This window comes from Chiroxiphia lanceolata, chromosome 1, assembly GCF_009829145.1.
Source record: "Chiroxiphia lanceolata isolate bChiLan1 chromosome 1, bChiLan1.pri, whole genome shotgun sequence".
Taxonomy (NCBI): Eukaryota; Metazoa; Chordata; class Aves; order Passeriformes; family Pipridae; genus Chiroxiphia; species Chiroxiphia lanceolata.
The window spans coordinates 123,559,141-123,574,253 of NC_045637.1; the positions used below are offsets into that span (position 1 = coordinate 123,559,141).

Sequence of the window (15,113 nt, forward strand, 5' to 3'; positions counted from 1 at the left end):
CATTTTTCAATTGTTTAATTGGGTTAAGTGATATGTTTACAATTGTTGCAGGTTGTAGCGTCTTCTAAGGCTAATCTTGGGATAATGTATTTATTAAATGCTAAAAGATAAAGATGAGACATCAGTGCACTGTTTCTTACTGTCAGTAACCTGTGAGAATAGACCAGAATCGAAGCATCAACATTGGTATCTCCTGCTGAGCTTAATGAGCAGAGAGGCTCTGAGCAGTGTAGTCATGAAAAGTTGTGGTGGTGCTATTCAGAAACAACTTCGGCTTTTATTGAAAATCCCCCTCTCACTCTGGATAGCTTGTGTGTATTATTACTAGCGTATAGTAATTGCTGCAAGCAAGCACACAAGTTGTTTTTCCACGGAAGAACTGTTCATTCCCATTTTACTTTCAGTTTATGCTTACATTAGCCATGAATAACATTTCTCCAGACATGGGAATGGGTGTACAGGAAGGAAGGGAGGGATGGTAATACTGCCATCTTGCACAATTGTGCTGGAAACAGGATGACATTTAAGAAAACGGGGGCACTGCCTTCATATTTTCCTGCTTGGAGTGGCAGAAAACTCTTGTCCCTCTCAGTAGGGCAACATCAAGGAACAGAAAAGATCCTTGTACCTTGCAAGGACAGCAAAAAAAATCTCCTTGGTCCTTTGCCACAAGGGAAGGAAGGATGCAAGCAGAGGATGTGGCTTCTGGTATGACTGCCTTCTGACACATGTAGAGCGTACTGCTGGGTGGCTGCTGAGTATCTGATCAGTGGGTGCTGGAGTTATCATCGTATTGAGATGCCCTGAGTGTTTTTGTCTGTCTTTCTGCACAGACCAATATAATATTAACTATTCTTCTTTCACATTTTCAAACTTTTCTTCAGAGTCATAAGAGTGGGATGTTGACAGTTAGTAGTAATTGTATTACTTGGGGGATCCTTTGTGAGCTTTGTGCCTTATTCCGATCAAACCATGTCTTGTGAATGATGTTTGAAATTTTACATGCTTTCAGAAACTGGATGTGAAAACTCCCACTGCAGAATAGCCTTGAGCTTTGCATAAGTCTGTTAGACAAGATGGTTAGTATGTGCTGTTGGAGACTTTGTACAGAGGGGTCAGACAATCCCTACAAAAAACAGTTGAAATGTCTCATTTATTTATTTATTTATTTTTGATACTAGAGGCAGGCTGTCTTAGGAAAATTTGGGAAACTGGAAGAAGATGAGAGGTGTTCAAAGGATCTGAGAGTGTGGATGGGGCAGAGGAGGGAAAGAGCTGAGATGTATGCAGGAGAAAGTGTCTGGGGTGCTGTAGACCATGTGCAAGCAGTGGGACAGATGATGGTGAAGAAGTCTGAAGCATAAGAATAATGCGTAGGGAAATGATAGAAAAAGAAATTATGTAAGAAGGAATAGACCTATGCAGAAAAGTGGATGTAGAGTCAAGCTGGCTAAAGAGGCAGTAGCTGGCCTTGTAGACAGTATAGGGAAAATATGAAGAAGAGGGCGACAGAGACAAGAGGGCAAGGAATGGAGCTGGCTAGCATGGCAGCTGTCATCACAGACCAGTGAGATAGCCTGTCAAACTGAAAATCAGATACCTCTGACTTCTGCATGTTCATCTCAGGTGAAATTTTGGTCCCGAAACAATCAGTCATGCTATTAGGAGAGGTTGTTTCCTCCTGAAAGATCCAGAAAGTTAATATCAATTATGTACGTGAACCTCAGACAAACTTCAGCATGGAGAACTTGCTTATTCTGGAGTCACACGTTAAATCAGCATTACAGTGTGCTCATCAGAGGCAAACCAAATATGTAACAAGGAAAGGGAGAAACTTCAAGTGCGTACTTGTGAAACAGATATGCTGTGCAAATAAATTACAGGTTGGGCTACTGAATTGCCTGCTCCCTAAGGAATGTGTGGTATTTACATTAAATTAAATTAAAAACAAAAAAGTTGTCACAGAATGCCCAGCTGAAAAGGAAATAGATTTGCTAGGAAAACTGACTGTAGTTTCAAAACCAGATACCTGCATAATTCCACATGCAGCTGACTGCTCCAAAGAATTGATAGCTGATATTTTGCCAGTGTTGAACTTTGTTTTGCTTGACTGTGCTAGGGACTATAACCATCCTTTCTTTTCCTGATGTTTCAGGTACAGAGAGAACTGGCTGCTGTCATTGCCTTGAAAGCAAGGAAGTCAGGTGAGTCAGGCTGAACTTTAGAGGGGGTTTTGTAACACTGCTCCCTTTTGTCATTTATTGAAGTACTTGAATTGTCATTGCTGTCTTATTAACGTGGGGAAGCAAAGATAGTGATGGAGAATCTGTGTATATAGCACAATGCAATTACAGTCAAGCTTCCTTTCCTCTAGCTCATCACATCACATCTAATAACCTAGTTAATAAGGTCAGTGTTTTGTGGTAAAATCATGTGAATCTGAACTTGGGTCTCTTTCTCACAAAAATCACCATTTTCTCTGGGCTGGCACTTCAGGAAAGAAGCTGATGTCTTTATTTCAGTTACATTTAAGACAAATAAGTTGGTAGGTTCCCTATTATTTTTTTTATGGCTCAGTATCTCATATATCATCTTTTCCTTATACCAGTGTTTTACCTGCCCATCCAGGTGTTTTTCTTTATGCTGAAGCAAAAGGACAACTTCATGCACAAAGGTGTCCTTTCCTGTCTAGACATTTGTATGGCTGTAAAGGACATCTTTGTGATTGGGACAGTAGAAGAGGAAAGATAAATGGATAATTGAAAGTCTCTGACAGTAAAAGCATTTATAGCAAATGCTGCTGTTACAATGCAAAGGCACTGAAATATGTGGTCATCTCAGCTCTGTCAGGGTTTGCTTGCACAGATGCTTCAGGAGGTGGTGTCTGCATTGCTGAGCTGGAGTGGAAGCAAGGGAGCTGTGCTTTCCGAGCACTCTGTGGGAACTGACAAAACCTACTTGGCCAGACTTGACTCTATACGGGGTTAACTCTCTGATATCTTCATGTATAGAGCAGCTAATCTGTAGCAAATTGAATGTATTTCTAGAGTAAAACAGAGGTGGAGTTGCCTTAAGTTTTTTAGCAGGTTCCCAAAGCCATTCAGGTCTTTAGGAGTATTTTCACTAAGCATCTCTTGTGATCTTCAGTGATTTTTTGAGAAACCAAGGTCATGGATCTTGCACTTCTTGAGTTATTTTTTGATGTGTTAATAATACTGTGTCATAATATCTGTATATGTTTATTTGTGGCTTACGAGTACAGCACAAAATTTATAACACGCAACACATGCACAACATACAACATGGTGTTTTAAACTGGAGTCATCAAGAAGATGTGGTAGGTGTTTCTGCAATATCTTTTCTTGTGAAAATGTAAGTGTGATAAAAATATTCAAGACATGGTTGGATGCATTTTTGTCCAGAAATAGAGTTACCCATAGGTTACATCCACAGTCATCTGCAGATGTAAATCTGCAGAAAGAGAACACGAACATAAGTGTGAATTCAGGCCTGAATTGCTTTTGTGTAGTAGCTTTGCCTCTGAAACTGGTGTAGTAGTTGATGATGTTAACACCCCTCAGCTACTTGCCCTTACCTGATATCACCCCAGTCCCACCTGACTTATAATGGCTGAACAGGGAAATGCTTCTGCCCTGATTGAGTGAAGAGAAAAACAGGCTATTTTAAAGAAGGGCTCAAGGTAGTATTTTCTTTTCCTGTCAAATGGGCTAAGAGTGTAGTGCCATGTACTTTCTACTTGCTGCTTATACAGATATAAGAAATCTCCCTGCTTCTCAGCAGTTGGGTCAGCAAATGTTATTGCTGCTACTAACAATAAATAAAACTCTTTTCCCAAAATGAGTTGGTTTTAACCTGAATTAGCCTCTCATTTCCTTTTGGTGGATTGTTACATAAAAGGTTGTTTTAGTAGAAAATGGGCTGGGGGTTGGATTAGGAATGAGGTGCAGGAGGTGAAAATGGGAAAGGAGGATATGTCTTAGAGTCTCCTTTATACTAGTGTACAACCCACATTGAGCAGGTAAAAATATTTTAGTTAAAAACCATAGCTTTGAATAAACAAAGCTCCCTATAGACTTTTGCAGTGCTGTCCAGCCTTTCCTAATACATTTATGTAAACACTTTAAATATCTTTTTAGATCTGAACAAAAGATACCTCTTTAGTCAGTTTAACTAGTGCGTGCTTGTTGTTGAAATTTGCATTTCTTTATGCCTCATCTTGGATGACTATAAAAAATGGGTACGTGATCAGGCATAACTGTAAGGTCTAAGTTAAGTTAATGCCTTTAGTACAGTAGGTGCAGAGTAAATTAGGTAGTTGATTATGCTTATTTTATTGCTGATGGTTAAATTCACAGCATAGCAGTTACTGTTAGCAATCAAGCTGTGGTATGCTGTGCCTAGTGAACTGAAGCATATTTCAGAGAAAGTAATTCTGGAGCTGAAAGCCACAGCATCTTTCAAAGATATTGTTCCTCTAACCCTCTCCAAGACTCCATATAATTCAAGGAAATAAGCCCCAAAGATCAGACAAATAGTTTATTTTGGCATGAAAAGATCGAAACACGGCTAGTGGGCCAGCTGCCCTGGGTAGCTTCCAGATTGGTGTGTGAACGGCGTGGGTGCTTGGCTCATCCACCCTGGAATTCATGAGTGGGGAGGACAGGTGACAGGCATGGTCCTAACCTGCTGCCTGCCGTGGATAATGGGTTCATTAACCAAAACCTTTCCTAGAGACCAGCAGCCCAAAACTCAAAGCTGTTGTGCAGTGGTTTGGTGGTTTTTAAATTGTGGTGTTTTAAAATATTTCATCTAGATAGCTGGTTAGTGCTACCAGTAGGAGGAAAAAAAAAGAAAAAAGGTATTTTTTGTTAATGCAAAGACTATGTAATTTGTTCCTGAATTGCTTTAATTTCTGGATATTGTGCTAGAAAAACTGGCTGATTAAAGCCTTTGTCTTACTTGTCTAGGACTGCTGTAGTAATCACTATGTTGCATTGCATGGAAAGTGCTATCTATACATGCACACAAACACCACAGATCCCGCTGCAAGAGGTGAAGAGGTTCCAAGTAGGAAGGTTTGCTGTGTTTGGAGAGGGGACAATATTGCCTTTTGTTACCTGTGTGAAACTGTTTTTGTTTTAAATGAAGCTGAGGTTTGCTACCTAGTATTTGCACAGGTGAAGTAGTAATTACAACTGTTAGAGTTCTGGCTGTTTCAGAGATTTAAACACTGTATCTACTGACAAAAAGTTTTGAAAACCAAGGTAGACACCTGAGCCTGCTGTGGAGTAGGGCAGAATATCAAGTTCTTGCTAGTACAGGATCTGACTTGATGGAGAATGTCAACTACCAGTAAATAAAAAGCTAGTGCGGTGTGGGGTAAAATGCCTTTCCCCAACAGGCATTCTTCTGGTTTTACTGTGGGGTAGAAGAATAGAAGAAACTCATAAAGCTGACAGATGCTGAAGGAAAAATGAGGAACCTGAAAAATCAAAAACTTCTGTGCTGTGGAAAAAAGCTCAGTTTTTGTGTTCCAGATGTGTACTGCAAGTATACCGCTCTGATAGCAAGGCTGACAGAGAGGGCCTTGAGAGCCCTCATGCAGAGGGAGCTCAGCATTTTTAGCTTCTTTGCAAATAAAACTAAAACAGGGTAAAATAAAGGTCTGTAATTCAGAAGCTTTGATGGACCTCAGTAACACTGTTGACTTGAAAGGACATTTATGTTTAATTAGAATAAAGCTCTCATGATAAAGGTGACCTAAGAGGGGGAAACGAGCTTGTGCACTTCTCTGTGGCTTATAAAAATGCATTGAAATTGTTCTTGCCTAACCTTAGAAATAAATAGATGAAATGATGTCTTCTGTGGTTTGGTAAAAGGTCTGGCGAAGCAAGTAACTGGAGCAGAAGGGAACTTTTGTTTTTAATTGCCGGAACTTGGCATTAAATTGTTGTGTTTGTTTATACCTTGCTGGCTTCTGATGGCTTCTGCAAATGTGCTGAAACATAACAGAAATGCAGCGTCTAGTCTAAAGGTTTACAGAGGTTGGCATTTATCTCAATTTCTCATCATGGCTCATGACATGTTTCTTATGCATTAGAGATGGTAGCTAAACAAGGATGAAAAGCAGCAAATAGCCTAAGGCTGGAGGCTTTAGCCAGTGGCATAGATACATGGGTACATCTGAACTGATCAAAACCTGTCAGGTAGATGCTTTGTACTGGTGTTAATCCCATCTACAAACAAGATGCTGAGCATTTCTGTGCATGAACCTGGCTGCATCCCATGGCACCACCCAGCAAATCCCTTTATACCTAAAAGAATTTCTATAACTTTATTAGTGCAAAGGATCAACTGATAGGGGCATGGCTCTAGTCTTTGTTTTTATGAACACAGAGGCTAATTAAGATAATAGCTGACAAAGTATGGATGAGGTAGGAAGAGGTTGACTGCAGCTTCTCCCCAGGCATTGCTGCAGCAGGGCTGTGGGTACTTTTTCCTTCCACTGTGGAGGGCAGGGCAGCCACAAAAGCCCTAGCACTTGTGTGTTGTTTTGGTCCCTCTTAAGAATGACATTCAGGTTTCCACTCTATAATTAGATACATTTTAGTCATGCCATTCCTGAATTGACTACCTCTATTGATTTTTTCAGTGGCTCATTTACATTTTATTTATAATAATTTATAATAAGATGACTTTTGCAATGCATTAACTTCATATTTGAGATCTTCTGGATTGCCTCTACCGTATTCTGACATATGTATGCATATCCACCCTTCCCCTTTTCTTTTGAATTGCTTCTGTCAGAACCTAACTGCCTATATGATTTGCTTAGTATTTTTATTTCCATGCAGACAATTCAATATGAAGCAGTCACTGGGGCTTGAGCTTTGCTGACATGAATGAAAAGCAAGCTGTGAACAGCTATTCCTTTTCCCAGCAACTGCACCACCTCTACAGCATGGCTGTCAGAGCTGATTGCGTGACTCAACTCAAACACACTCCAGGCAATGTCAGCCCGGTTAAACACATGAGAACAGTCAGACTGGGTCAGGTGAAAAGTCCATCCAGCTACGATCCTACTGTGAGTGATGAGTAGCGGATGCTTAAAGTAGAGAAACAGAGCAAGAACAAACAGTCCTTCTGATGTATGTACTCAGCATCTACCAGCCTGTGATAGAGGGATTTTGCTATACCCACACTGCTGTGTTAGGTAGACCTTACTGGACCTTTTCTCCATTAATTTATCGAATTGCTTTCTGAGCCTGCTTATACTCCTGACCTTCATCGTCTCTTACATCAGCAAGTCCTACAATTCACATGTGTAGTATGTGAAAGCGTATTTTTTCTTGTTTGTTTTCAACACGTTCCCCATGACCCTCACTCTGTTGTGATATAGCTCTTTGGTGACAGAAAATGGTGAATAATCCTTTCCCTGTTCATCATCATACTATTCAAGATTTTGTCCGCTTCTGCCATACCCCTGTGAGTTGTCTCACTTCCAAGCTATATTGATAGTCATTCCTCATACCAAATCTAGTCCATTAAGTCTGATCATCTTTGCTATACCTATTGAATTATTTTTGAGATCGGGCAGCCAGAGCATCTTATAGTATGGCAGCAGCATGTGCTAGAGTTGACACAAAGTGAGGGTGTCAGCTTCTTATTAGGGTGGAGAGGCAGAGAGATGTGGGAAGGAGCCCAGCAAGACTCTTTTGACAGTATTAAGCTATTTTATCATCTTAGTTAACTCAGGAAACTGCATCTTTACCATTCAGCTCATTTCCCCAGTTAGCACAGATTCTTGTGAGACTTCTTTATTCCACAATAATTAGCAAAAACTTTGTCATTTGGCTATCTGAATGTCTTATGTCATTTGTAGAGGTGTTGTTATATAGAAAATGGACATTACAAACTTGAATTAGATTTGTACACATACTTGAAAAATGAGATTTCGAATGTATGATCAAAGGTCATTCAAGAATGGAGCAGTTCGGCATTGTGTTTAAATTTCGGACATATTAAATACCATTGAATTTGCAGGGTTTATGAACAAGCAGATGTACAATATCTCTCACTCAAATAAGACCTTATTTTGTTACAACTTCTAATTCCTTCAAGCATCCACATGTTTAAAGCAAAGGTCGGAATTAGAAAAATGTGTGAAATGAGAGTTCTTCCTCAAATGGTACTAATAGCATTCACCCTGGAGAAATGGCCACTCAAAGTGAGGGTGCAGGAGTATCGTGCTTCTGTTAGGTCATGGTGACTATATCTTTACTTTTCCTCTGCCCACTGAAATGTGGTTCAAAACAAAAGCCTCACCCAAAAACATAGCTAGCAATACTTTAAAAGTTACACTGTGCTTTAAGGATTTCATGTCTTGAAGTAAGGGAGGTAATCATGTTTTGTTCAGCCTGGAGGAGACTGAGGGGAGACCTCATTGCAGCCTTCAATACCCTCATGGGGGGAAGTGGAGGGGCAAGTACTGATCACCTCACTCTTGTGGCCAGTGACAGGGCTCAAAGGAATGGCATAAAACTGAGTCAGGGGAGGTTTAGGTTGGATATCAGGAAAAGGTTTTTCACCCAGAGGATGGCTGAACACTGGAACGGGCTCCCCAGGGAGGTGGTCACATCACCAAGCCTGTCTGAGTTCAAGAAGCATTTGGACAGTGTTCTCATGTACATGGTGGTGATTCTTGTGGTGTCCTGCTCAGGGCCAGGAGTTAGACTTGATGATCCTGATGGGTCCCTTCCAACTCTGCATATTCTATGATTCTAATAACATTGGCTTCTTTAAGTAATCCTTTTTAAACATTTAGGCCTTATTGAAGGGAATCCCTACCTCTAGGGACCAATGTCTTGTTGCATCACATGGTATTCTTCCATTACTCCTGAGATCAAGCACACCAAGAGAGTGACAGCACTTCAAAAAGGCAGGGTCAGACTCCTTCTAGCCCTGGGGAATGGTGCTTCTGGTGCTGGCTGCTCAGGAACTCTATGTGTGACACACACAGAGCTCTGCGGTGCTGTGGCTGAATCTGTGACCACCTGCTTTGTGCCCACCCTGGGCAATGTTGGGGGTGGGAAGTGTCCTGGACAAAATCAGTGAAAGGACTACACAATAATACTTGACAGCCTATGTGTATTCAGTAGCTGATACAAAGCAGAATGGACTCTGAGTCTTGGAAAAAAAAAGAAAAGAGATCTCTGGTGGGAATTATGATGAGAAGGATTTTGGCAGTTTTTGGTTTTGTTTTTGCAGTTGTTGTAGAACTTTGTGTGTAGTTTTTTCTGTGCGATCTATAAGGTCCTCACATAGAAGAAATGAGCAATGCAGAATGGCTGCATAGGTGAAAGATATTTTGCACATATGCAAAAAGAGTTAGCACAGTACGGTGGAAAAGATGGCAGTTGTGCCAAAAAAAAGCCATCTTCTAGGTGAGTGATTTTTTTGCTAGGGTTTTTCAAAAGGCATTTACAGTGAGTTCACAGAATTTATTTATTCAAAGTCCTCTTTGTTTCCTGCTCCTTTCCTGGCAATGCCTGGGGGGTGTTTCCATGGAATATAGAGCAGTGTTTCACTTTGCACCAGCTTGGTCAGCAACTGCCCTTACCTCCTGGTTTGATCTGTTCCCAGCAATCATTCTCTGATCACATAATGGGCTGTTCTCCATCCTTCCATCATCTTGTTTCAGGCAACACTGCTATAGATACATTCACTGCCATGTGATGTTTAAAAAAAAATTTAAATATCATGCAATGAGAACAAATGTCTAAAAGTACTGGGTAAAATTAAAACTTCCTGCATTCAGCCATTAAATGGTTTTCTTTGGGCTGCTATTGGTACAAAAAAATTGCTTTTATCTGTTCCTGTAGTAATCCTAGAGTGTTTGCATGTCGTTTTCAATTTTTTTTCCCTTGATAAAAAATAGGACTTCATATGTTCACAAAGTGGGCGTAAAATGTGGCTTCATCTTTGTATGCATCTCAAAGGGTCAGGCATTGGAAACCAAACCTCCTCTGGCCACATGAATCAACAGTAGTTGATTATTAAAAAATGCCTCCTTTGTTTAGCCAGAGGTGTTTTACAAATTATGTTCTTCTAATGCACCACTACCTTGGATGAAATATGGCCCTTCAAAGCCAGATGAAAGGCTTCAGTTCTGATAAATAAAATAAATAGGAGTTCCTAACAAAACCAGTTGTACAATAATGTGAAAAGAATAACGACTGTTATATGACTGAGCTGGGAAATACAGGTGGCTTTACTTGGTACACTAATTTTTTAATTTACCATGTCTATATACTGTAGGCAGACCTGAGCCTCGTTTAAACTGAGATTTGTCCTTCCTGTGGTCATAAAGCTGCAGTGGGAAGGAATGGCACCTTAATGGTATGTGGATCAGCAAGACCAAATCTACATCTGTCAGCCTCCTTTCTTACCACACTGGCTTTGCTCTGCTTAGATGGCAGATTCTGACCCTTGCTGTTATCTGTCCCTTTTGATAAACTCTGCAATGAGAGGAAATGGTTTTGCATCATTTTTGGGAGTCCTGTTTCCTCTTTTGAGATCTGAGAAATGGCCTGTAGCACTGAGACCCTTGGGAACTTATTTTTCTGCATGGAAACTAAACCAGCATGATGAGTTCCTCTGTGCAAATTCAATATTAGTTCTACACCTAAGGTCAAGCAGAAGTTAATGACCATTCTTTACATACAGAAATCAGTTATGAGACCAACATTACACTTCACTCTTTTGTAATTGTAAAATAAAATGCTGGAGTAATTTATGGTAAATTGATTTAAACCACAAAGCATAAATATCATAGAATCCCAGATTAGTGTTTGAGAGAAAATGTCATCATTGTCACTTGTGCAATAGTTCATTCACCGATTGCATCTTTATTCTGTCCTGTGCTTGGTGCTTGCTGTGCTTTTTTAGATACAGAGGTGCTGAACAATGATGTAAGCCAGAGTCTGTCTTTAATAATTTTTGCATTTTCTTTGTTTCTTTAATTAGCTGATTTACTCAGCTGATTGCACAGCTGTCTGGGCAACACCCCCCAGGGGTCTGCCAAATGTTTCAGAGATATGTAGTGTATTCAGTGAAGGGGAATCTGTATGATAATTTGCATATATATATGCAGAAATAGTGGGAAGGAATGAGAAAGCTCAAAGGCAATTTTTGTATTACTAATAAAGGGAAACATGTAAAGGATGAGCTTAAAAAGCTTTCTCTTTTCACTAATTTCTGAGAAAAGATTACAGTTTCATGGTAAATAAGGAACCAATTCTCAGTTGGAGGGTTTTGTTCTTGGGATTATCGCTGTCTTTTATATGCAGCTTTTGGGGATTTCAGAGATACTCAGTGCTTGTTAGTTTTCCCCCTTTAATTTGGAAACAGAACTTGGAAAATACAGGAACATGCACGAGGACATGGTCTGGTCTAAAATGGTCCCCAAATCTGAGGTTTGCAAAGCGTTTACTGGCTGCTCATCTTCCTTTCCATTGCTCAGCACTAGTGCTTTATGTAGCCTAGAGGATCTGGCTTTTAGTTTCCCCAGTGGTGTCAGTATGAGCTATTCATTTTTTTCCACTCTGATAAATTAATAAGCATCAGCAAACATTATAACACTGTCAAACAGCTCAGAGCTGCCATAGTAACCAGTCTCTCTAGAGCTTGCTGTATACCCTCCACAAAGAATAACAACAGATACCACAAGCTCCATTGTTCAAAATAATAATAAAGTTTTCAAAACTCATGAAAATAGCTTAGAGTTATGTGACTTTAAAAAGGGGGGGGGTTTACTGTTTTTTTCTTTAAGCTTCATGCCAACAACTTCCTTTGGAAAAAACAACAACAAACCAAAACCAACCAAACAACCAAGAAAACAAACAACCCCCCAAAAACCCAGAAAACAAACCAGAAGAGAAGCATGCCTCTCAAAAAATTCGGGAGATAAGAACGCTAGAAGTTGTGAGATTCCTAGCAGCTGACAATAAATCAACTGGTGCAGGCTGCTGGCAATTCTGGAGCCTTCCCCAGGGGAATATTCTTGCAGATTCCTGAGGTCTTTTCAACAGTGTTGGTTTGACAGGGACAGAAAAAAACCCAAGGTATAATCATCCTGCAGGGATGAGGCAATGAAAATCGGTTGCCTTGTCAAATAAACAAAGTTTTCCTGTTCAGAAGTAGGCTCTTTACCTCTTCCGAGGTGGTATGCTCTCTTATCTGTAGAGGGCATGTAGATTACTGGCTAGAAAAAAGAGATTCTTATATGAATTTTGATCACGGAGTACTGAAAGGATTGAAATCTTACAAAGACCAGAGTGGTTTGATATTCTAGGATGTTAGCAGGTTAAAGAACAACACTAAATAATAAATTAACATCCTCATTTGAAATGAAGTAGCATCACTGAGAAATGAGTGATGTAGCCTAAGGGATGACCAAGTTTTGTATGTTGAGCAGAGCTAGCTCTGGAGCAGCTGTGGGGGCAAGTGAGCCTGGCAGTGTTGGTACCGCTGGGATCCCACATGATCAGGCTGCTACCAAGGCTATGCCTGAAGATTTGCAATGGGCTAAGCAAGTTAAGACTTAGGAGCAGCCTAGGGCAGTGCAGAGGCAAACTGCATGTCTGCCAAGGGGGTTTATGGGTTCATTGTCCCCAAAAGGCAGTCAGTCCTGGTTGTGCAGTGGGCTTCACAGCGAGCTCAAGGGCTGAAGCTGGAAGTTGTGTGGCACAAGGGTTCTCGCAGCAACTGTAGCTTGAGGGGTGCCCTGTCCCCTGCCTGCTGCCTGTGTTCTGTTCTCAATCAGTTCATCAAACCGAGCCAGATCAATAGTAATCCTTTGCCAATCCACAAGTCCCAAATGCCTTATGGTAGCACAGAGAGAGAGTAGTCAGTACTGGAGGTGTGGGACAGCCAGCAGTGATGGGGGGCCAAGTTGGCTTTCTGGAATGGATACCACCCAGTTGCTTGGAGATGGACAGATGTCCCTGCCTGCTGTTCAGCAGCAAAATGGTTAACTGTGATGATAGTCCTCTCTTAAACATTTAAATAATTATCTTTCACAGTTAACACCCTATTAAGCCAAAGGGAGGAAGTTCACACCTCTCCTGGTGTTATTGTTCCAGTCTGGCTGGCTGCAGTAGCAGAATGACGCTAGTGCCTTGGTTTGTGCTGTGAAGGTTATCTTTGCAGCCAGAAGGGGTAGAAAGGAGAAATTTCATTTATAGAAAAGGAAGAAAGCACAATACAGCAAAGCCTCTGGGAAGACTGCAATACTGTGGGTTCCAGGAGTTGGTTTATGTGTGGATTTTTTTTTAAGTGTCCTTTCCACTTTCAGTTAGGTAAATGATTCTGCTATGTTTAGCAAGACAAAGTATTAAAATTAATTAATGTGCATTGTATTATTTTGTGACTTTAAAATCTTACTTATCAATGTGATTAATTTACCTTCAGATTTGGTGGCATACAGAACAGTGTATCGTGGAGGCTCTGCTCTGCGGGTAGCCCTGGCCCCCTTGGCAGATTCTTCCATAGGCAGGAGAAGGTCCGTAGTGCTACCGGTGGTTGTTGTGACCTTCACTGCATGCCAGTCTGCCTAGCATGCGTAGCATGCCTGTAATGCTCCATGTTGCTGAAGAAGACAAAGTCTTTCCAATGCCTTAAATCTAAATTAAATTTGTGGCGCAGCTGTAAAAGCCAGGGAGCACCGTTGGTTGGTTCCAGTGTGAGCAATGGTTACTTTCCCTTTCCTTTAACACTCCCAGGTGATGGCCGATTCTGCTGATATAGCTGGTATAAAATGATTTACTTTTGTTTCTTATTTCTTTGTTATTTTTTTCTACTGATTTATTGAGATGAAATGGGATTACTAAAGGACAAGGCTCTCCCCCAGAAGAACTCTCTGTTCCAGCATTCGTTTACAGAAGAATCTGCTAGCAAAATCTCATCTCTGGTCTGTGGGGGCACAAGGAACTTAGATTGGATGATGGCCCTTGTGATCCTTAAGTGACCTTAAAAAGTCAACATCCTGAATTCCCTTGGCTGATTTGCAAAAGGATACATTTGAACTGCACATTAGCAAGCTGTTACTGGTTTGACATCTTTTTCTTTCATACATGGTGACCTTTCTTCCAAAGAAAGAGAAATGCTGCAGGTAGAAAGGGAATTGGTCACTCTATTAGTTTGCATTTTTTTCCTGTCTCTGGTCTCAAGCCTGAACCCAAACATAACATTTAATAGATACATATAGATCAGGGTAAACCATCTTTGCCTTTCCCTGTTGCTGCTGCTTTGTAAAACATGCTGGGATGTTTGTATCAGGGAGCAAAGCTGGATTTATGCTGGCAGAGAAGGAAACGTTTGGCTCAGCTCCAAAGTTCACAAGTTTTTTGTATGAACAGTTCCAGAATCAACACTTGCATGCGAAATACTTTCCCATCCCACCCTAAGTTTCCGCTCACTTTTCCTATGCTTGAATTTGCGATGGCAGAACTTTTTTATTAAAAGAATAAATGGCCAACTAACAGTGAGTAGGAAATTATCCTTCAATTCTTGTATTTTATGACAGAACTTGTGTTGCATGCACAATAGCCTGTGAGGGCAGCACCTGGGCCAACTCAAGGGGTGTCTATGAGTTGTTATGGGGTTAGGAGGCACAAAGGGTATAGAAATACTGCAGTCGATTTCTTACACGTGTGATGATCCCCAGTAACATAAATTTCTAAATTCACCAGAATATTTCAGAGAATGTGTTCTTCCTGTTTTATAGATGAAGCACATAGGAAGCTTTTCCTACAGAAACCAAGAAAATATAATTAAGGGTTGTTGCTTGTTGGTGTGGCCACTTCAGCCTTCAAGGGACCGTGTTCTTCTAATGGAAAAAAAGTGTGAGGTGGTGTGACTCCTTGAGTATTGCTCTCTGGGTGTAGTTAAATAGTTCAATTGTGGTTGGTTCTTATGAGTTTGGATAAGAGGCAAGGACGTCACAAAAATCAAGTTTGTGATGGAAATTTCATAAGAAAGACACCAACTGCTCCCACTTTCCCAAGAGAGCTGCAAGGACATCAGTATGACAT

At 40.7% G+C, this 15,113-nt stretch overlaps 1 protein-coding gene across 1 annotated transcript in view; it reads left to right on the top strand.

Annotated features, from left to right (window-relative positions):
• Positions 1-15,113, top strand: part of RAPGEF5 (Rap guanine nucleotide exchange factor 5) — a 163,170-nt gene that overhangs the window by 43,240 nt on the left and 104,817 nt on the right. The window contains exon 7 of the mRNA XM_032686305.1: positions 2,156-2,204. Coding sequence (XP_032542196.1) covers positions 2,156-2,204 — 49 coding nt within the window. The remainder of the gene's footprint in view (positions 1-2,155; positions 2,205-15,113) is intronic.